Raw genomic sequence first — 24296 nt, forward strand, 5'->3', positions numbered from 1 at the left:
ATTGATCTGGGACCAATAACACTAACTTCGGGTCAGTAGAGAATGGTCTGAGACATTCTCGATCAATTCTTCTTCTTCATGGTTCAGCAGAGCAGACCAGAGTTCAGAGGAGCAGACCAGAGCTCAGCAAAGCAATGCAGGGCACTGATGGCAGAGATAGTACAATCGGACAGATGAATCAGCGGATGGAGTTCTCCCCAGTTGAGAGGGAGAGAAATTGGCAACTAGGGCCAAACTCCATGTGGGTCATCTTATTTATGGCAGCTAATATTTTTCTTGGACTCCTCTCATCGAGAGGTGTAGGATTGATCTAAAGATCATCCGATTCCGATAAGTATTCATGGAGATATGAATTTATTTGTGTTATGGGACAATTCGTCAAGGTCGGCCAGCAACTAAACTGCCCCCACTTGTGCTCCACGTTTTGGTATAAATACTAGTGCCTTGCAAGTCATTTGGACACACAACTCTCCTAAGATTTCTTCTTCTCCACTTGTTTGGGTTTTAGTGGAAAGAAGAATCTCCAAGGGAAAAACGAAGTCCTAGAGGATGATGCCCTAAACGCAGTCCTAGAGGATGATGCTCTAGCCGCAGAGAGTGGTCTAACCGCAGTCCGAGAGAGGAGATCTGACTGCAGTAAAGAGGCTCCTTCACAGCCCAAACCTGCTCCTATATGCTGCCCTAATCTACCCTAATAAGCCGCCTAAAGGATGCCCTAATCCGCTGTCATGAGGCCTTAAATGTGCCCTAGCCGCAGATCTAAGAAAGGGTTACAGTTGATGCAAAATGTGCCCTAGCCCCAGGTATCATCACAGCAAAAGAGACTTCTAACACAGACCTAAAATGCAGTCATCTTAGCTAGTTGTTAGGCCGAGTTTGAGGGCTAAACACATGATGATTGTGACATGTTTTGAGGACTGAATATTGTTGTGCTAGGCTGCAGGCCATAGCACCACAACTGGGCTTGTGTAGGGTAGCAAAGGGCTGTTATATGCCCTAAGGCAGCAACGCAGCTAGGGAAGGGTTCTATTAAGGTATGTCACAGTCCTTCAAAGGTTGTTTAGAAGTCTGTTGGAGAATCGAAGGCTACAGCGATATTAAAGTTTGAGCAGCAAGTTTGATGTTGCTATGTGAGGATAGGTAGGACTGTCTTAACATGATGGATGTCCACCTAGTATTAGAATGACTTCCAGTGCAGCATATAGAGAATCCTCTTAACAGTGAACTATGCAGCGAACAATAAGATATGACAGTGTTGGAGCAGTATGGTGTGGAACACTACTACAGCATGACAGACATCATAAAGAAGTGTAGTGCTACATGTTGTGTGTTGGGTAACAAAGTGCAGCACTGTGATAAAAGGAGTGGCAGCATGATGAAGGCAACATGGTGTAGTATGGAGCAGCAATATTACACCATGGTAATGATGAACATATGGCAGTAGCAAGAAGCTATTGCAGCAACAGGATGATGAGGTATTGCAACATGCATTTGGGTACAGCATAGTGCAGCAAGAGGAGATGCAGTATAGTGATGGGTACAGTCATGATTGTTGAAGCATGATGAGACGCAACATAGTGATGATGGGTGCAGCATGGTGCAACACGGAGAGGTGCAGCATGGTGACAAGGTGCAACACAATGATAGGTGGAGGAGTCACCTTGGAGAATCAATTGAAGCAGCATGTCTTCAACTGATCTCATATATCATCTTCTTAGAGATGATCTATGCTCTTATCTAGATAAGTCAAAGTGTTGACTTTTGTTGTAAATGTACTCTCTCTCTCTCTCTCTCTCTCTCTCTGCTGAACTATTGAAGAACATATAAGAAGAATTGATCAAGGGTTTCCCCACATTGGGGTTTGTCCCTAGCTAGCACCACATCTTGTGTCCTCTTGTCTTGGCTTGTCTTCTGCGATTTATGTTTATGTTCTATCTGCAATTTACTATTATGCTGATGTGATTGCTACTCTGAAAATGATATTAAGCTAACTGTGAAAATTGAAATAAATTGCTCTAAGCATAGAACATACCTAAAATTAACAGAAATGTGTAGCACTGCTGGCTGGCTGGCTGTCCAAGATAAGAGAAAAGTTTTCTCCTATGGGGTTACCCACTTTTGGTGGGAAACAAGAACAATTTCATCCAAACAATTGAGCTCTTGGGCCAGGTGTGCCATTATTGGTGATCACAATTCCCTGAGTCCTTCCAAAAGAAGAGATTTTCCTGGACAAATCTGCATGACCAAAGACCTCTATGATTTGGTATAGCACCTATCTGACATTGTGCCCCACTTGAACAAAAGGTGGGGTTGAGGAATTGTCTGGTACACTGGTTGAGAAGATGCCAGTCTATCTGGGAATCGGTGTCACAAAGCATGGTGGTAGTTTCTGCTTCATCAAGGATTGGCTGTCAATGCAGAGCCTGCTTGCATTTATGTATATGTTAGTTTGCCTGAATGTCTTGGGCATGATTTCATACTGAAAGGTCCTCTCCTGGGAGACATTTGGATAACTAGGGACAACCATAAAACCTTTCTGTGGAAACATCGATTTTCAATGGGACCCCTACCATTTTAGCCTGGGAGAACTCAGGAGCTCCAAGCAAGGGCTTGCTTGTGAGAGTCAACCCAGTGTTTTACATCAAGATGTTCAGTTCCTTTTGCCCTTTCTTGGACAGGATTTTTACCAGTGCCCCCTTTTGGTCATGTGTTGTAATTCTTGCTATTCCATGATGTGCTTTCTCTCTATTCCAGTATGTAAGTATTTGTCCTATGAAGCAATATATGCAGCATTTCAAAATAAGGATTAATATAAATCATTCCAAGATTAGAAGAACTTTCTACAAATATCAAACCATAGACAATTTTGACAAGAAACCAGTTTCTAATGGATGCCAGTAGGCTCTCCAGTTCATCAACATCGGCAGAGATCACAGGTTCAATGCAATATAAAAAATGAATATAATCAATAATGAAAACAAGAAAACCAAATGTATTGCATCAGACGGAAATCTTACTGAATTAGAGGACGGTATGGATGGTAGATGACTAAATAGTAATCAAGAGCTTCGAGAAGCTTCATTTCCATCTCGAGCATATCCTTGATTTCATAACGATGCTTACCTTGAAAGAGAACAATGAATACAAAATTATAATTTAGTTCTGCGCAATATATCAAAATCTACACACTACAATGGATAGTAAAATGGCAAAGATAGAAGTAAACATACATCTAGAATGCAAATGATCTTGTATGACTGAAGAAGCAAGATTTTAACAGTGCATGTAATGCATATATTGAACAAACAAGAGGTCAAATTAAAAAAGTTGGGCCCCAGTCAAGGATCATACTGTATTTTTTCATATAGAAGATTACTAGTTTAGCTTGAACAGTGCTTTCTTCTGCTTTGGATGCTAGGTACAGGCAAGTAGGAGCTACCAACTGCGGATCGTATTCTGTGAAGCTCTTTCTGAGAGAAAATACACACAATAGCATGTCATTCTTCCATTCAATCTGAAAAGTTATATAAAATGAAAAACCTCAAACAACTACTGCACTGCATAAAGGAGAGGAATATACCAGCTAAAGCAGTTACAACCTTGACTATACATTAAATTATTACATAGTTATCAACAAAGCATTGAATTTAACTAGTTCCCGTGTGGTGAATCTCACAAATTGGCATTTGCTTTCCCTAAAAGCACGCCATGCTTTAAAATCTCATAGCATACATTATCAGACTGACAATGAAACAAGCTTTGTATACATATGATATAATAGTTACTAACTTATAATATAAACAAAAATAGTCATCAAGATATACTTTTCAGATAGAGTTGTTACATCCACGGGGAATATAAGCTCTTGGTAGCACATTCATTATTAACGAAACACAAAAGTTTTGACCTTGAAAAGCTCTTAGTAGAAAATGTGTCACAGCATGATAGGCGGATTCAATCAATTATTCTTTAATCCCAAAGACTATTTTGTCGTTGCAATAAAGGATTATGCTCTCCAAATGAGAGAGCCTTCTTACTGTCCTTCAGGTCACTTTGAGTGCCTTCTGTATGTAGTTTTATGTTTTTCCATGTATTAAAATTTAATATGAGCAGCATTTTTGTGGAAAAAGAGAAAGGACTAAGCTCTAGTATGAGACCTGTCATTACATGTTGGTCTTTCGTATTAACCCAGAGCTAATAATAGAACCATATTGTGAACTCTGAAAAAAGCATCGACATCACTTCTTTTGGGGATGATGAGACTGGTGCATAATTACCATCATTACAATAATGAAATATTTTTACTGTAATTGGTTTGTAACTATGTTGCAGGAAACGTGGTACAGAGGTCCATTTCCGTATGGAAACTGGTACGAAATGCGGAAATTTCGTACGGCCATGAAACGCATTTCCGGCCTTACTGCCACGTTTCCCGAAACGGAAACGTGGCCCGTACGGCCGGAAACGCGTTTCACAGCCGTACAACCCACGTTTCCTCATTAACTTGTGTTTTTTTTAATTTGTTTTTTAATTTATTTTTAGGGTATGTTAGTGACTTCTACTTGCTTCTAGATGCGTGTTTAAAGTTATAAAAGTGAATTTTTGCCCTAGTGTTGATATGCAATTCATCAGGAAGTTTGAGGCATATGCAATTCATGGTAATGTTTAAGAAGTAAAAGTGATATTCTCCTTTATTTTTCATTTTCATCATTTTACTTAAATTTTTAACATTACCATGAAATGACTCAGGATGTTTGAGAGTGGTTTCGCCCTCATTGGATTTCATATGGAGAGAGTAGAATTTTAGATCTCACTCAAAATCCAACAGACTTATTTGTTTTTTAGGATTTCAAGATTGGGGGGATTGCAATGTTTCCATTGGATTTTATCATGCACTAGGGTATGGAACTTGTATTTAATCAAGAGAACCAAGCCCTCTATGTAGGGGAAACTCCCAATAATCAAGATCATGTAGGGTACTAGGGTATGAAACTTGTATTTAATCAAAAGCACTATGGTCGTTCGACTATGTAGGAGGAGACTCCCAATACAACAGTGGTCCTTCTAAAGAATGGGATGTGGATGCAGAAAATCCTGATTTGGATCTCTCTCTTGCAGCCTTATAGTCTTTATTGTACTTGCAGCCTCATATATTAATATAAATAAAGGTTGATTTTGAGATTTGGATATATAATAAAGGTTGCTTTTGGATATTCCGATATTTTTATTTTCATTATGTGATCATTCATGAGTAAATGTGATGGAAATTAAATCTTAATGTTTAAGTGTAATAAATTATAATGTATTATTTATGCTTTATGATTGCAGATATATATATATATATATATATTTTCAATATATATATATATATATATATATATTGAAAATATTTAAATATATGTATATATTCGCATTTCCCCGTTTCCAAAATTTGGGGAGGTCGCGTTTCGTATCGCTTCCCGTTTTGGAAACTCGTACTCGTTTCCCCGTTTCGTGCAACATAGGTTTGTAATCCCTTCAATAATTAAACAATGTGTTTAATTTAATGTGATTGTGAATTACAGCTCTTAAAATAACTGTGAATGACTAAACAACCATATCAGTAGTAAATAACTTAATAAGTCAAAGTCGGTATCTAATGATTTGTTAAAACATACGTGTCAACATATATGTAAGATACATTTTCCAAAATAATGTAGAATTTTTTTGAAAAGCATTATCTCAACAGCTACAATGCAATATCTTGTCTTCTCTTTACTACAGTTATCTTAGTCATGAAACATCATCTTAAAGTCATACAATTAGGAAAATTATATACATTTTATTGTAAGAAGACTCTCAAAAAGCAATGTGGAAAAAGTTGACCTCGGGATTAAATCGGCAAGGGTCCAAAAATTGAAAAAGTCCTTGAAGTCGGGAAGTTTTTGAAAAAATCGGCAAAAAGTCAACAAAATTAAAAAAATACAAAATATTCAATTTTTTTTTATCATCTAAGATTCTAAAGTATCAACAACATCAAAAAAATGCATTTCCACATAAATATGAAAAGAAAGCTAATATATAATAGGTATATCAAGTCTAGTGCTACATCACATATCAAAATAGTGAATCAAGTCGTGTATCTTGAGTCCTGACTCAATCTCAACTCTCAAGTGTCAAACTATCAATAAAAAAGCATAATAAATGTATATCATGAATCATCTACATGTCATAAAGTAATCACTGATCAGTCACTGAGATCCTTTGCCCCTTTTACAGGAATAGGGAATGGCTTTGCCTTTTCCTCTAGAGGAAGAAGACCCTTCCCTAGGGCTACAAATGGACTCTGTCGTCCTCTAGAAGTAAAGAAAAAGAGGTGGCCTTTGTCCTCTACTTCTGCCCATCCTAGATGGTGTCACCTCTATAACGAACAAAGTTCGTATACTCAGAGTTAAATACTCCAGAAAACTTGGAATATGAAGATCTCCATTGAAGCTACACGAATATATATTAAAATGTATGAATGAGAATGATTTGATTACAACTAAGGGTCCCGTATATATAGCAAGGCAGGTACCCTTTCATGAATGGACATGTCCATAAAAACATGCCTCATAACTATTAATTATTGGTTAATTAATCATTATTACTATTTATTATTATTATATATTTTATTCATAACATTGCCTTCCTCTTCAAAAAGCTTTGTCCTCAAAGCTTATCACAAGGCATGTCATCTGTTTCTTTGTCTTGCATCTTTCGAATTTCTTTGAGTTTGTCATCTTTGTTGATACAAGATGATAAGATCCTTTGAGCGATAAGTAAAATTGCCGAATTGAGAAATGATCTAACCATCCTAAGTTAATCTTCTTCGTAATCTTTCGATTATTGGAGACTTGTGATGAATTGTTATCACTAAATTGAGTTGTGCACACTTCAATATCCTTTGGAACATAAGTTTGTTGTTTATGTTCTGAGTGATATAGATTTGTAGATTGATTGAGGTGTCTATTCTGTGATTCGGATGTAGATAAGAAGTTCTTCTTATTTGACCTTCCTTTAACATGTGCATGGTAATTTGTTAATTTTAGGTATGTCCTATGCTGAGAGCAATTTATTTCAATTTTCACAGTTAGCTCAATATCTTTTCCAGATTAGCAATCACAACAACATTAAAGTAAACTGCAGATAGAACATAAACATAAATCGCAGAAGACAAGCCAAAACAAGAGGACACAAGATGTGGCGCTAGCAAGGGACAAACCCCAATGTGGGGAAACCCTTCATCAATTCTTCTAATATGTTCTTCAATAGTTCAATGGAGAGAGAGAGAGGTAGTATGTTTACAACAGAAGTCAACGCTTTGACTTATCTAGATAAGAGCATAGATCATCTCTACGAAGATGATACATGAGATCAATTGAAGACATGATGCTTCAACTGATTCTCCGAGGTGACTCCTTCACCGATCGTTGTGCTGCATTTCGTCATCATGTTGCACCTCACCACGCTGCACCCATCATCATTATGTTGCATCTCATCATGCTTCATTAATCATGACTATAACCATCACTGTATTGCATTATGTGCCATTGCTACATGTTGTCGTACTGACCTATGCTCTCACTGCACCTTGCTTGCTTGTTGTCGCTTGTTTGCTTGTTGTCCCTAGCATGCTTGTTGTCCCTAGCATGCTTGCTGTTGCATGCTAGCTGTCCCTTGCATTCTAGCTATAACATTGCATGCTTGGTGTATTTGCTGCAAAGTACCATACAATTGTCCCAATGTTAGTTAGTTGTCCCTTGCATGCTGCGCTCCTTCGGAGACAAATGCTCCGACAGTTCCCCGCAGTTCTGGCTGTTCCAGCTGTTCCCAGCAATTCCCGGCAGTTCCAAAAGTTCCAGCGATTCTTGGCGGTTCCCGGCAATTTCCAGCAATTCCGGCAGTTCTGGCAATTCCCGGCAGTTCCCGCAGTTCCCGACAGTTCCCACAGTTCCTGGCAGTTCCCGCAATTCCCAGCAGCTGCCCTCTGGATTAGGTCAGCGTTATCGCTTAGGATCTCTCCTCCTACTAAAACCCAAAGACAAGTAGAGAGGAAGAGGTCCCAAGTGTGTTGAAATGACTTGAAGGCCACCTCTATTTATACTAAAACGTTGAGCACAAGTGGGGTTTATTTGGTTGTTGGCCGACCTTGACAAATTGTCCCATAACACAAATAAATTCATATCTCCATGAATACTTATCGAAATCGAATAATCTTTAGATCAATCCTACACCTCTCGATGAGAGGGATCCAAGAAAAATATCAGCTTCCATTAATAAGATGACCCACATGGATTTTGGCCCTACTTGCCAATTTTAACATTCCTTCTCAACTAGGGAGAACTCCATCCGCTGATCCATATGTCTGACTGTACTATCTCTGCCATCAGTGCCCTGCACTGCTCTGCTCTGCTCTGCTAAGCTCTGCTCTGCTCTGCTGAACCATGAAGAAGAAAAATTGATCGAAAATGTCTCATACCATTCCCTATTGACCCGAAGTCAGTTTCATCTGAAGAGAGTGTGTCACATCACTCTTACTGACCCAATGTCAGTTTTATTGATCCCAGATCAATGGAGGTCATCCTAGCATAGGGAGTATGGTAGATACAATGATGCATCCATCGATAGTAATACTATGGTCCCTAACCCCATTTCCCTGCTCATTGATCAAATGAGAGGTACTTCCCATGAGTCCCAGACTACATGGGTAAGATGTCTCGACAGGAGAACTAATCATCCTGTCCACAGGAGAACGAATCATCCTGCCCCACAGTCGCCACAGGAGAACTAATCATCCCGGCCCACAGGAGAACTAATCATCCTGTTTCACAGTTGCCACGGGAGAACTAATCATCCCAGCCCACAGGAGAACTAATCATCCTGTTTCACAGTTGCAACGGGAGAACTAATCATCCCTGCCCACAGGAGAACTAATCATCATGTTCCATAGTTGCCATGGGAGAACTAATGATCCCGGCCCACAGGAGAACTAATCATCCTGTTTCACAATTGCCACGGGAGAACTAATCATCCTGTACATAGGGCACCACCAGGGGAGGGTGAGTCGCCCTGTGGTCGTATGTTGCTCCAGTAAGTACCCCAAGCCCCCCAAAGCTCCCAAAGCTCAATGCATGCAACATGCAGGACCCTTATAAGAAGGTCTCTCAACGACTCCAAGTCGTTCGGGAAAGTCACAGATTTGACCTTTCCCGAGGCTTTGACAAAATGTCTACGACCTGTACATTAGTCTCAATGCGATGGAGCCTCCTTGCTCATCGACTTACCATATCTCAAATAAGACAGTATTTGATGTCTATCTGCTAGAGCAATCATCGAATATGGGATGCCTCAGTAATCGAATCCCCCCTCTAGTTGTCACAGAGAATCACAATGGTATTCATCATGTGTAAAAACAGCTCAATAAAGCGCTTCCACAACTAGGCAGCTTCATACGAGATCATACTCGTATCTATGTATCTGGTCTCGGCAGTGCTTATAGCAACCGACTTCTGCTTCTTGCTCATCCATGATATCGAAGTAGAACACAAAGAAAACCAGCGCTGAGAAGTGCTTTAGTGATCCTCCACACTGCCTGCCCCGTCAGCATTCGAATAATCATGCAGCTTCATATTTCCGGCAGTGTATCTCAATCCATGAGAGATTATGCCCCGAAGATATCTCAGAAGATTCTTGGCACCAATCTAGTGAGGCTCAACCAAATATGAGCTCACCATGCTAACTGCAAAACATATGTTCGGACGGAAGTTCACCAAGAACATCAATGCAAATGAGTTTATGAAACTCAGAGGCATTTCCCAAATCTGGTCCGGCATCATCACCATATAACTTCTAAAAGTTAAGATCCTCGAGGTAGTCACAGGCTTGCAATTTACCATTCCACATCTGGAATCCAACTCCCGCTTACTTCTGCAAGTGAGAGGGTCTGCACCTGTTTGAAATAGGTCGTCCTCAAAAGGTGTTGGTATGAGAGGTCTATCATCCACAACCTTCAAACAATGTTTTGGATCGACTTCACTCTTAGTGAATCTCAGCTTCATCTGACAACTATCAATCCTCTCATACTACGCCCAAGGAATTTTGCTTCAAGCCATAGAGGGCTTTCTTCCACCTGCATACGTGAGATTCCTGATCATGAATCTCAAACCCCTTGAGTTGTTCCAAACCTGTGGACCTGCTACATGAGGGGAATGGTCCCCTTGTAAGATTTTCCTTCGGTACATCTCAAACATGTACTTTCATGCTCTTTTTGAATTTAGGCATCCCTATCACCCTCTGACTCACAGACCTCCGGTGCTATGTGTCAATGGACATGGTCCCCAGTGGACTTCCTGCAACTTGATACAACCCTTAACTCAAAAACATCTTTGAAAATTCTATTTTCAAACACATACCTTTCCATCGATGAGTGCCACCCTGTAACCTTAGACTTCCATTGCCGAAATGGACACCAGGTTCTTCTTGTGATCAGGTACATAAAAGAGATTTTGTAGATGAATAGAGTTACCCTCATTCAATTGAGGGGTACCATTCCCTACACCCTTTCCGGGATAGGTGGCATCGACTCCAAGTATAATCCCTTGATTGTTTCCATCTCTACCAAATTAGAGAGTGCACCCTTCTCTCAAATGAAGTGCCTTGAAGCACTACAATCAATAAGCCAGATTCCCAAAGAATCTGGGGTTCCTTCCTTTCTTTGAAGAGTCAGCCATTTCCTTGATGACCTGCATTACCTGTCATTCCTTTGATCATTGAAGATGTCCCTGGAATGATTGTTATCTTCATCAAGAGATGTGCCTCTACCATTCAAAAACTCCTTCGCATAATGGTCGAACTTATTGCAACCAAGTCATCTGCCCAATGAAGTGATCTTTAGGTAGGCCATCAGAAACTTCCGTTGCGACATTTTGATAATATTCTCTGCTTCGACTTCACCCTTGGTGAATTTGAAGAGGGACGAGGAATCCACTGATCCTTTTGTCCTTTCCCAACTATCTTCGGTGATTGCTCTTTCACTCTTTCTTAGGGATTGTCTTCACCTCAGCTCCGATACCATGTTAATTTTAGGTATGTTCTATGCTGAGAGCAATTTATTTCAATTTTCACAATTAGCTCAATATCTTTTCCAGCTTAGCAATCACATCAGCATTAAAGTAAACTGCAGATAGAACATAAACATAGATCGCAGAAGACAAGCCAAGACAAGAGGACACAAGATGTGGTGCTAGCCAAGGACAAACCCCAATGTGGGGAACCCTTCATCAATTCCTCTTATATGTTCTTCAATAGTTCAACGGAGAGAGAGAGAGATAGTACATTTACAACAAAAGTCAACACTTTGACTTATCTAGATAAGAGCATAGATCATCTCTAAGAAGATGATACATGAGATCAGTTGAAGACATGATGCTTCAACTAATTCTCCAAGGTGACTCCTTCACCTATCGTTGTGCAGCATTTCGTCATCATGTTGCACCTCACCGCATTGCACCATGCTACACCCATCATCACTATGTTGCATCACATCACGCTTCATTAATCATGACTGCACCCATCATTGTATTGCATTATGTGCCATTGCTACACCATGTCGTACTGACCTATGCTGTCGCTGCACGTTGCTTGCTTGTTGTCCCTATCATGCTTGTTGTCCTTAGCATGCTTGCTGTTGCATGCTAGCTGTCCCTTGCATGCTAGCTGTAACATTGCATGCTTGGTGTATTTGCTACAAAGTACCATACAACTGTCCAATGTTAGTTAGTTGTCCATTGCATGCTGCTCTCCTTCGGACATAGATGCTCCAACAGTTCCCAGTAGTTCCGGCTATTCCCGGCAGTTCCCGCAGTTCCAACTGTTCCGGCAGTTCCAGCTGTTCCGGCAGTTCCGACTGTTCCGGCAATTCCGGCTGTTCCAGCTTGTTCCTCTTAGTTCCGGCAGTTCCGGGTAGTTCCCGGAACTTTCCGCAATTCCGGCAGTTCCAACTGTTCCAGCAGTTCCAACTGTTCCGGCAGTTCCAGCAGTTCCCACTATTCTAGCAGTTCCGACTGTTCCCGTTGTTCCGACAGTGCCGACTGTTCCGGCAGTTCCGGCTTGTTCCTGGCAGTTCCCGGTAGTTCCCGAAACTTTTCGCAGTTCCGGTAGTTTCTGGCAGTTCCCAGCAGTTCCCGCAGTTCTCGATTCCCGGCAGTTCCCGACAGTTCCGGGTAGTTCTGACAGTTCCCGAGAGTTGCCACAGTTCTCGATAGTCCGGCAGTTCCGGCATCTGCCCTCTGGATTAGGGCAGCATTATTGCTTAGGATCTCTCCTCCTACTAAAACCCAAAGACATGTAGAGAGGAAGAGATCCCAAGTGTGTTGAAATGACTTGAAGGCCACCTCTATTTATACTAAAACGTTGAGCACAAGTGGGGTTTATTTGGTTGCTGGACAACCTTGACGAATTGTCCCATAACACAAAGAATTTCATATCTCCATGAATACTTATCAGTATCGGATGATCTTTAGATCAATCCTACACCTCTCGATGAGAGGGATCTAAGAAAAATATCAGCTTCCATTAATAAGATGACCCACATGGAGTTTCGCCCTCGTTGCCAATTTTAACATAATTCCCTGATTTTCTTCAGGTACTGATGTTGCTGAGTTGGATATTGAATCATCACTTGTAGTTTCAATCGTTTAAACTACAACTTCTGAGTACGTCTTTACTTCAACCGGTTTATCCTCTTCTTGAGTTGTGATATTGACTGGATCCATATTCATTCATTTATCTTCAACTTGGACTATTATGACCGGAAACTCTGATATTTCTTCTTGAGTAAGTTGTTCTAACTTGTATTTTCGCAACTTCTCGTCACTTTTAAGCTTCTTTATTTGCATGAGAAGGTTTTGATTATGATTCCTTAGACGTGAAAATTCTTCATTTTTTTAATTGACTTTATCCTTAATATCCTTCTCATCATCTTTTAAAGTTTTTATTTGTTCTAATAAATTTTTATTAACGTTCTTTAAACGTAAATTTTCATCTTCTTGTTCTGATAAGTGCTTCTTGAGTTCCTTCTATTGACCACTCCGTGTCAACTACCCTTTAGCAGTGTACATTTTCGCAAGCAGATTCCATCATGCTCGGGCAGTGAAGATTATCCAGATTTCATCATCATCTTCAATCATCGTTTTGTAAAGTTGTAAACTCATTCTGCAAGTTTATAATGTAAATGATTCTAGTAAGACCATCTATGTATGTAACAACTAGGTAATCCTACCTTTTTGGTGAAGATTTCTATCCTATGAGAATTTTTGTCTCACCAATTCATGTGTTTTTTTTAAACACGGATGATCAGCAGAGTTTTTCCCTCCAACCTCACCCCAAAGCTAGGGTGGATTTTGTCGTCAAGATTTTAGGTAAGTCCTAATATTCTAGTCGAGTCTTTTGTAGAGTAATTTGGCAGTAATTTAAGCTAATTGACTAAATTTCTTTATTACAAATTACTTGGTTGACTAGATCATATTTGAGTCGCATAATTGGGTAAATGATTAAGGGTCTATAACGAACGAGTGTTCCCCCTTCATGTATTAAATTGTAATATCTTGATGTAAAAAATATTTTAGTGCATAATCCCTCATATTTAGACACCATGACTAAATTATTTGAGGGTTGGAAAAATTATTAATCACCTCATGAGTCAATTAATTAAATTTTCTGGCAAGAATAAATTAAAATTATAAGCCAGAAATTTAATTAATTTTGAGTTCTAGGAAAAATTAATTATCCATAATTAAAAAATTCGTGGGTTCTAGAAGAATTAATTTTTGGAGGTCTCCGGCCAAGGGAATATTGAAATTTTCAAGAGATTTTGGACCCTTGGGACTTAGTAGTTAAGTCAAAGTCAAATTTTTGAGGAAATCAACTCAAAATCATTAATTTTGAGTTGATTAAAATTCAATTAAATGAAAAATTCGAATTTCTTCAAAAAATAAAATAATTTCGACATAGGAGATTTAAAGATAATTAAATCTTTTTCAACAGTCGAGATTACTTTGATAGGGATCAAGCCAACTTGTCATTGAAGAATCAATCTATAAATTAGACGTCACTTGTCATTCGAAATTATCCGATCATTGAATCGTATAATAGCTCTTGAAGTTCTTCTAAACTTTTCTAGAATAATACAACGCAAGGTCTTTGGGGTTTTACTTGATGTCAGCGTTCCTCTCTAATATTTTATGGTAACTTGTATTTAAAGTTTTGTTGATCTTATTTATAAGTTGTTGGTTAATAGCTCTTGTAGATCAATCTATTGCACAAGTATCTTGCTTAGGTTGTTGGGTTTTAAGATAGCATTAAGATTTTTAATTGATTAGCAGGTATCTCTAATCTTTAAAGATTTAATAGTTATTTTATACCTCTATTGGTTTAACCGCTTATTTTATAAGTGTGCAGAAATCATTTGATTTAAAAATTTTGAGCGTTTGAGGAAGTTCTCGGTTGAACCAACCGACTCCCAAAACTTAAGATCTGGAGAGCCTTCCGGATTAAAATTCCTAGATTATCTAACGAATTATATCTTGCAGAAGGGTGTCCTGAGCTAATACCTAAAACTTAAAAAATTATTTATCTTCAAAATATTGTGCTAAATTGTTATATCAGACTAGAAAAAGTTTCAAATCCACAGATTTGGGAGCGGAGTTAGACTCATACTCCTCAGATCTAATGTATATGTAATTTAAGTGTATAGATCTGAAAGATTAAAATTTTTATTTTTAGGTTTCTAACTTGGGATTTGGGTTTTGTTTTATATTTTTGTATATGTACTAAATCTTAGGTTTTTGTTTTTCGCTTGTGCAGGAGCAGATCTAAAGTTCTACAAGGAGATTTTTCAATATCTAAGACAGATCTAGGCCCTAGAGGGCAAGATCTTGTCTCGGAAACATTTTCTTTTGCAAGGAAAAGTTTCAGTCAAAATCTTCAAATTAAATTTTTCCGAAACTGACTTTTTCTCATAAAATACTTGAAGCAAAAATACATTAGTTCCAGATAAAATTTTATGGGAAAAACAAAAAATTTAGGGCCCTTGGGCTACCATTTTTCCTCCCATCTCCTACCTTAAAGCTCCAGCTATCTCCTCCTTTGCATTTTCGAATTTTTTCCTCCCCTCATCTGCAAACGCTCTTCCAATCTCTATGTTTTCTTTCCTTGCAGCTTCTTTTCCTTTGTGTTTTCTTTCTTTTCTACATTTTTAATCCCTCTGCAAGCCCTCATCCCTCTATCATGCATCCTTTGTGAGAAATCAGTTACTTGATTCCTACTACAGCAAACTGATAATATTTCACCTACTTGTTAAATTCTTTGACAAGTTACTTGCAGTTTTCTATGAAAAAAACTCAAATACATACACTGCAGCCTACACAAAATAAAATACTACGGAAACTAAATACTACACTGGAGAGAAATAAACACATACATCAACGCAATTGTTTTTGGACAATGTCCCTGGAAAAACGCAATATGGTAAAACTAGTGCAGTAGGTGAGGGTTTTAATTATTATGCAGTAGTAAATCTGAGTACAAATCATTGGATGCCCAAACTAGCTATCCGATATAGAGAAATGTTGGCAAAGAGTTAGTGAAAAAAATCTCACACTGATTCTGGAGATCTGACACTGATCAGGGGCTGGCTGGCTGGCCCCACGCTACCTCTATATAGCTTCTGCATCAATCCTACGCAACACTTTGTCACACTGGCTAGGCTCTGCGTCACCTCCTCTGTTGATCTCCTGTTGTTTGGAAATTCGATCTTCTAGCCCTCCGATCTCACACCCCAGATTTTGGCACTAGATCTCGACTCTCCCAGTTGGATTCCGAACTCCCTCTGAAGCTTTGCGCTGCCTCTCTGAATTGCTCTAAGCTTTCTCTGCTTTGCACTCTCCGGATCTGGAAACCTTTCCTCCAAACTACTATCCCTGCCCCTCACTGTAAGAAGATCACTCGATCTTACTTAGGCAACTCAACGTTGCTATTCTTGAGAAATTCGATCTCTGGTATCTCATTCAATGTGTTCTCCAAGTGCCCATCGAACTCCTTCAAATAATCTCTCGTTGGAGCTTCAACGGCCAAGCTTAAAACATAATCAAGGGCTAAGATTAACTGGGAGTTGATCCTTGTCTTCTTCTAGAAGATTCAAACCTGATTTAATTAATACCCTTTAATTAACCAGATTTCCTAAGTTTAGACTTAGGGAACCATTTTAAAAAGTTAATTATTTTAATCAAACCATCTCTAGGTGGAATTTTCCCAAACGATTTCTGGGTATTGGAGAATGTGTGTGTCGTAGCCTCTCTGCAAAATCTCGAGGCAAGGGCTCATCCGATGCTACAGAAATCAACATCCTTTTCTCCAGCGGCTCCCTTTTCCTCTGTGTTTTTTATCCTGCGTATTCCCCTTACCCGCATCTCCCATTTCCCTCTGTGTTTTTTCTCCTTCTAAACCTCATCCCTTCGCGGCTCCCTTTCTTTCTCCATTTTTTCTCCCCTCCATCTCCTTACCCTTTCATGTTAACTTTTCTCCTGGCCTGTGCCCTTTTCTCCTTACTGCCAGCCTCCTCCCCAACATTCTTCAACTCTTCCCTCGACCAGCGTTCCCCGTTTCTCATCCCTCCTCTGACATGTGTTCTCCATAGCTCCTCCTTCAAGCCTGCATCCATCGCATCCTCCTCGCTCCTCCTCCTCCCCTTCGACCTAATCTCAAAGCCAAAATAAATAATAAAAAACAACTTTTTTTTATTTTACTGTTAGTGTGGCCTTTCGGCCCCTTTAAAAATTAACTTTTTAATTTCATAAACATTAGCAAATCAAAAAAATAAATAGAATAAAAAATAAAAATAAAATATATATATATATATATATATATATATATATATATATATATATTTATACATATTTTATGACAACATTTTTGAAAATCAATTTTTTGGGTTTTATTTTAAAATAGGGGTTTTGGGACATTAAATTTTAAAATTTTGATTGTGGAAAGATTCTTATAGTCAAAGTAACTTAAATTTTAAATTATCTCTAAGTTTGACTATAAGAAGAAAAATAAAAAATTTATGGGTTTGGGTTACCTAAGAAAATCATTTTAATTCCAGAACTATGTTGATTTTTGGTAGCATCGGATGTGCTCTAAGTCTCAAATTTTGCAGGGAGGCTTGGGCACATGTATTCCAAAGAACACAGAAAATGTTTTGGGAAATTCCACCCAGAAACAGTTTTATTAAAATAATTAATTATTGTTAAAGGAACCCTAAGTCTAAACTTGTGAAAATAAAATAACTAATGGGTATTAATCTAACTGTGGGTGTAACTTCTAAAAGAATATGTGGATCAAGCATAAATTATCTTAACCATTGATTAGCTTATAATCTGGATCATTGAATGTCAACGAGGAGATTATTTAAGGAGGCTTGAGGGTCATTTGGAAGACACACAAAGTGAGTTCAGAAGTTCGATTTTCTGAAGCACAGCAACTGTCAGGAGAATTTCAATAGTGAGCTTTTGCAGAGAGGGTCAGAAAGAGTTTTGGCTGGAGGATCTTTTCCGAAACCAAGGATACTCAACAGAGAGGCAAAGAGACACACAGAGAGGGTGACGTAAGCCAGGAAGGGCTCACGCAAGCCCCACGCAGAGCAACGCAGCATCTTCCAGCGCAGAGGTCTGAATTTGTTGACGGAGCTAACGTTTCTAAGTCGGGAGGGCTAGAAAAGGCTTCTGAAGGAAAATCGATTCTCAATTGACTTGACGCAATGACTTAGAGGCTGACGCAGGGGCTGCATAGAACTAGCCGGGGAACTCGCAGTTCAACTGCTGGATCAGTCGGGACTTGCAGTGTAGAGTGAGGTAATCTCACCAGTTTCTTCTGCTAAGAGATTTTCTCTGTAACTGGATTGTCGGGAGGGTATCCAGAAGTTGTATTCAGAAATACTTCAGCTTAATAATAAAAACCCTCAGACCTGTTGCACCGGTTTTCTCGCATTAGGTTTTTCCGAGGACATTTGTCCAAAAATAACTGTCATTTTTGTTTATCCTTCTCTATTGTTCTGTTTCTTGTTTCAGCATATTATTTAAATGGTGTAGGATGCAGTGTATGTATTTTGATGTTTGTCGTAGTAAACTGCAAATAACTTGTTCATGTAAATCTAACAAGTAGAAGAAATATCATAAGTTGTTGCAGCAGGGATTTCGGGTGTAGAAATTTTCACATGGTACCAGAGAAATGCAGGTGAAGCAAGAAGAACACTGCCAGAGAACCATGCGCTAAGCAGAAAAGGGAGGTATAAAACGCTGCAAGAGGCAGCAATTCGAATCCCCAGAGGGGTTTGCGCAGTCCTAGCCGAAGCGCTGAATTTCGAGGCAATATCTCTCTGAGTGAGTCGACAGAGAGAAGGGCTTCCAGATCGAGATCTTGCCATGGCAGAGGGAGTAGCGTTGAAGCCTCAGTGTGAGGAAGAGCTGGTGGGATGCAATTTTTCTACAGGTCGTTTTGCTGGGCAGAAAGATGTCAAAAGAGAAGAGAAGCATTGTGAGGGAATTTTTCCTAAGAAGACTTCCCGCCAAGAAGTTCGTTTTTTTATTGGCTGAGCAACAGAAGTAAGAAGCAGAGAGGAGCAGTTCGACAATTTTTGTGGAAGAAATGGCAACCAGTGGCTTGAGGGATCAGGATAGATTGGATGAAGCATCCAACTATGTCATCTAGAAGGCAAGAATGTCATTCCTTCTAGATGAGCATGCCCTCAAGACATATGTCAACAGCGTGGTGGTTGTGCCCGCAGATGCAGATTCGCAGAAAAAGTACAAGGCAGAAATGGCGAAGGCAAAGCGTATGATCCTCGACGGAGTGAAGGATAATGTAGTATGTCACATCGATAGCAAAGGGACTGCTAAGGAGATGTGGGATGCGTTGTCAACGTCGTATGAGGGATCTTTCGAGCAGTGGAAGATGTACTTAGAGAAAAAACTGAGATCTGCTCAGATGCAGAAGGGGGAGCGTGTGGATTCATTCCTCACGAAGCTTCAGGAGAACCGAGATGAGTTATCAACTGTGGAGTCTACACCTCAAGATTCTGAATTGGTTAGACTGGCCCTCAATTTTGTCTCAGATGAGTGGCAAGTCTTTGTCCAAAGTATCCTAGGGAGGGCAACTTTACCGAATTGGGATGAGATATGGGCAGCTATCAAGCAAGAGGAGTTGAGGAGAGACTCCGTCAAGTGTAAGCTTGACAGAAGCAGCCGCAGTGGGTCGAATCCCAAGGAGGAGGAGAATGCAGCCCTTGCATCGAAGGGTCAGCAGGAGCAGCGAAGGCGGAAGAAGGACGTCTCAAAGATAAAGTTCTTCAAGTGCAATGATATGGCTCACTACGCAATACAGTGTCCTCTCAAGAAGAAGGAAAAAGATGAGAAGCACGATCCAAAGGTTGCACCCACGAAGATCGAGGAAGAGTTCGCCATGACAATCGAGACACTTCCAGGAGGGAGGTGGGCTGATTTGGAGTTGTAGTTCGAAGGAGCTACAGATGGGCAAAATCCTTGAGGAGCCCACCCCCTGGATCATTACCTCTCTACGAGAGCCCAGTTTTGTGGTAGCAGGATGGACTAGAGTCGGATGGTGTCGAGGAATGTTGGAGAGACAGTTGCAGTGGCTAGGAGCACCAGAGTCTGAGCAACACAGAGCAAAGTTGGCAGCAGTGCAGATGGCACAGAGCAGAGGTCAGCAACAGCGCAATAGATTCATAGGGTCAGCGTAGTAGATTCAGAGGGTCAGCACAGAGACTAGCAGTCGTCAAGTTCTAGCATTCACATAGTATCATACTGAACACAGTTAGTTTAGTAATTTGGGATGTTTTTCTATTGTTGATGCAGTGGCAACAGCAGTTTGCAGTGCAGAGGCAGTTGGCAGTGGCAATGCCAACAGCAGCACGGATGCAGAATTCAGAAGGAGTTGCAGTACGGAAGCAGTGTTGACAGTGGCAGGGTCAACAGCAGTACAAATGCAGCATTTGTGCAGTGGTTGGTGGACAGCGTGTCAAGCATGAGCAGCGCAGAGGGAGATGTTATAGAATAGAGTGATGCTTCAACAGGTTGCATGACTAGAGCACATTCCTCGCTAAGAGGGAGTGTTTATTTCTGGTATCATCACATGTGCTTTAAGTCTCAAATTTTGCAGGGAGGCTTGGGCATGTGTATTCTAAAAAACCCAAAAAGCGTTTTGGGAAATTCCACCCAGAAACAGTTTTATTAAAATAATTAATTATTTTTAAAGGGACCCTAAGTCTAAACTTAGGAAAATAAAATAATTAATGGGTATTAATCTAACTGTGGGTGTAACTTCTAGAAGAAGACTTTGATCAAGCAGAAATGATCTTAGCCATTGATTAGCTTCCAATACGGGTCATTGAATGTTAACGAGTAGATTATTTAAGGAGGCTTGAAAGTCATTTGGAAGACACACAGAGTGAGTTCAGAAGTTCGATTTTCTGAAGCAGAGTAGTTGTCGAGAGAATTTCGATAGTGAGCTTTTGCAGAGAGGCACAGAGGGATTTTTGGCTGGAGGATCTTCTCCAGAGCCAAGAATACTCAGCAGAGAGGTAGAGAGACACACAGAGGAGGCGGCACAGAGGGCAAAGAGGATGACGCAGGGCCAGGAAAGGCTCACGCAAGCCCTACGCAGGGCAGTGTAGCAGCTTCTAGCGCAGAGGTCTAGATTTGCTAAGGGAGCTAACGCTTCTGAGTCAGGAGGGCTGGGAAAGGCTTCTGAAGGCAAATCAATTCTCAGTTGAGTTGACACATTGACTTAGAGGCTGACGTAGGGCCCACACAGGGGTGCGCAGAAGTAGTCGGGGAACTCGCAATTCAGCTGCTAGATCAGCCGAGCCTTGCAGTGTAGAGTGAGGAAATCTCACCAGTTTCTTCTACTAAATGATTTTCTCTGTAACTACATTATCGGGAGGGCATCTAGTAGTTGTATTCAGAAATACTTCAACTTAATAATAAAAACCCTCATATCTGTTGCACCGGTTTTCCCCCATTGCGTTTTTCGAGGGACATTTGTCCAAAAATAACTGTGTCATTTGTGTGTATCTCTCTCTATTGTTTAGTTTCTTGTTTCGATATATTATTTAAATGGTGTATGCTGCAGTGTATGTATTTCGATGTTTGTCGTAGGAAACTGCAAATAACTTCTTCATGTAAATCTAACAAGTAGAAGAAATATTATCAGTGGCTGCAGTAGGGATTCTGAGTGTAGGAATTTTCACAAACTACTTGAAGAAGTGTTTATTTAATTAGCATTTAAATTTCATGGTTTTTCCTAGTAATTAATTTTCGAAATTTAAGTGCCTAAGCATTTTAATTTTTGCATGCTTCAGCGAAGTTTCATGATCATTGGCATTGGATTTTAAATATTTTAGTCCTTGATATCTATTGAGATCGCAAATTGCTTAATTAATTCTAAGTGTGGATTATTTACTTGAATTATTGAATATTTCATGCATATTTAGTTTTGAAAACTATCAAGTAATTATGATCAACATTTTCACTAAATACTCTATCATGGACTTGAGGAAAATTGTATATCTTTCAGTTATTAAAATCGAGTATTTTGAGCATCTGCATAATTGGGATTTTCATTCAAAATTTTCGTTTAAGTATTTAGCATTTAACTTAGAGCAAATCGTAACCTAAGTGCTTAAGTCTTTAATAATTTGTTTAATCTTGAATTTCATATAAGTTAGTCGATCATCCATCTAACGCAGCATCTGTCATCTTATTACTTGGTAAATCATTTATCTTGCATGTCTTTTCTTTTTAAGCATTGTATTTAAAGTCACTAGTCTCGTAACTTTAAATCTGGTTTGTCTAAATTTAATTGAATATCTTAAACATTGCTCAATCTATCTTGCTTGCATCTAATTTAATTCAAGTTAATAAGATAGCTTTCAGTGCATCTCCTAGAACTTGTTGGTTCCCAACAAGTTTTCCTTCATCATCCATCTTTCACCTCTTCGGTACTACCCCCTTAGCTTGCCTAGGAGATAGCTAGAACGAAGTGGATAAAGTTTCCAGTGACAGCCTTTGTCCTGTGCGTTGTGGCCCTTGGTGTACACTTTGGGCGACAACATTTTTTGGAGCCATTGTCGAGGACCCATTTATTGTATCTTGGCTTTATAACATTCATTTCATTCATTTTCATCTTCCCATCTTTCATCTCGGGCGTCTAAGATTTTTGTCCAAGTGGCGCCTCCACTTATTCAATTTTCTACAAGAGTGTGTACTAAGAGAAATCCAAGTAGCTTGATTAATCCTACTCCGGATCCTAAAAAGGTTCTAAGAGTCCAATTACACAAGCTCTCTTCTCGTACACTTCTTGGTAATCTCGAACAGGAAGCTCTCTCTGATATCCATTCGCTCTTCCTTGACCACCTCCAGCAAGATATCATGGATATCTTTGCCCCATGTAACTTTGCTAACATTCAGGGTTATCCCCATGATTTCCCTCAAAATGGTATCGATAAGTTGCCTTCTTTTCAAGGCAATAACCTAGTTAGTGCCAAAGCTCATCTAAGCGCTTTCTATGGTTGGTGGGGTAAGTGGTCTAGAGGTAACAATCAAGAGGATGTAAAAAAAGAGACTTTTTGTTCTTACCTTAGAGCAAGATGCCTTGGAATGGTTTACAGAGAACCCTGATAACATGTTCGATTATTTTAGATATCGTTTTTGGGATTCAACTGCGTTAAGTAAGTCATTAATGTATGACCATTTCCATGAGAGGTAGTCGTAACTGACTAATTTCTCATGATTTTTGAATTGTTCACTTAGCACTCATTGCATCGGGTGATGCTCGCAGGGGTGAAGAAGTGGGATTGAAACTAGTGAAATGAATCACATAGCATCAATCGTCACTTCCGGGGCTTGCACCCGGTAACCAGGACTTCCCGGGAGGTCACCCATCCCAGATCTCCTCTGGCTCAAGCGCGCTTAACTGTGGAGTTTTCCCCACAATCAAGCCCACTTAGCTTGCTACCCCATTTGCAAAACCTTAGCAAGTATTGTGCCTCATGAACCATTCAAGTAGAGATCCCTTCACTCTTTTTGAATTTAAGTATTAGGGGTTTACGCAGTGCATTATATTAGATATCGTTTTTGGGATTCAACTGCGTTAAGTAAGTCATTAATGTATGACCATTTCCATGAGAGGTAGTCGTAACTGACTAATTTCTCATGATTTTTGAATTGTTCACTTAGCACTCATTGCATCGGGTGATGCTCACAGGGGTGAAGAAGTGGGATTGAAACTAGTGAAATGAATCACATAGCATCAATCGTCACTTCCAGGGCTTGCACCCGGTAACCAGGACTTCCCGGGAGGTCACCCATCCCAGATCTCCTCTGGCTCAAGCGCGCTTAACTGTGGAGTTTTCATACATTAATGTTCGATTATTTTCAATCAATCGTGAATGCCTTCAAAGATAAATTTGGAGATTAAAAAGAAGAAAGGCATTTGGTTAAGGCTATCAATATCATAAAAAAGAAAGAGAATGAGATGGTTGAAGAGTTTAATAGGAGATTTAACATATTATTAAGGAAATATCTGAAGATTATAAGCCTCCTGATAAATCTCTTCTAGATTTTTACATCGATGCTTTTAATCCCGATACCTCATATGAGTTAAGACGAGCTAAAACTAGTAATTATAAAGTTTGCCAGGCTTTAGCAAAAGAGTTGGAAAAGGATAAAAAAGCATCAGGGAAGTCTGAAATTCCTGGCTTTGATGGGGCTGCAACTAAATTAAAAGAGCCTAAGGGTAAAGAAGTTAAAGAATCTGATGATGACCCTGTGCAAAAATTGTTACAGAAACTTGAAAGCATGGAGTTGATCCAAATGGAAATAGCTCTAGTACAAAATTTCCAACTTAGGAATAACAATAATAATCGAAGCAATAATACTTGGCAGAGAAAAGGCCAATCCAGTGAGCAGAGACCTCCCAATCCGCTTGAATCTGCAAAACAAGTGAATGAGGCTCTGCCTTATTGCAAGGCATGCGATGCTTTTCATGGAGAAGCCACTTGTCCCATTATTAGGAGAATCATTGATAATGGAATGTTTGGGACAAATAATCAAGTCACCGTGGTTGGTAAAGAATATCATTTGTCTCAGGAAAATTGGGCAGAAGTTAAAGAGCATAGTCAAGAAGTTAGACCTTTTACATCTTCC

The 24296-nt window shown here is 39.6% G+C and overlaps 1 protein-coding gene across 1 annotated transcript in view; it reads right to left on the reverse strand.

Annotated features, from left to right (window-relative positions):
- LOC149263979 (cyclin-C1-1-like) overlaps nucleotides 1-24296 on the reverse strand; it is a 241976-nt gene that overhangs the window by 42624 nt on the left and 175056 nt on the right. The window contains exons 5-6 of the mRNA XM_089427184.1: nucleotides 3352-3470; nucleotides 3018-3123 (exon numbers count right to left, since the gene is read on the reverse strand). Of these exons, the coding sequence (XP_089283310.1) occupies nucleotides 3018-3123; nucleotides 3352-3470 (225 nt within the window). The remainder of the gene's footprint in view (nucleotides 1-3017; nucleotides 3124-3351; nucleotides 3471-24296) is intronic.

The sequence above is a fragment of the Pinus tabuliformis genome, chromosome 6 (assembly GCF_031772625.1).
Source record: "Pinus tabuliformis cultivar Carrire ecotype Pingquan chromosome 6, CPIR1, whole genome shotgun sequence".
Taxonomy (NCBI): Eukaryota; Viridiplantae; Streptophyta; class Pinopsida; order Pinales; family Pinaceae; genus Pinus; species Pinus tabuliformis.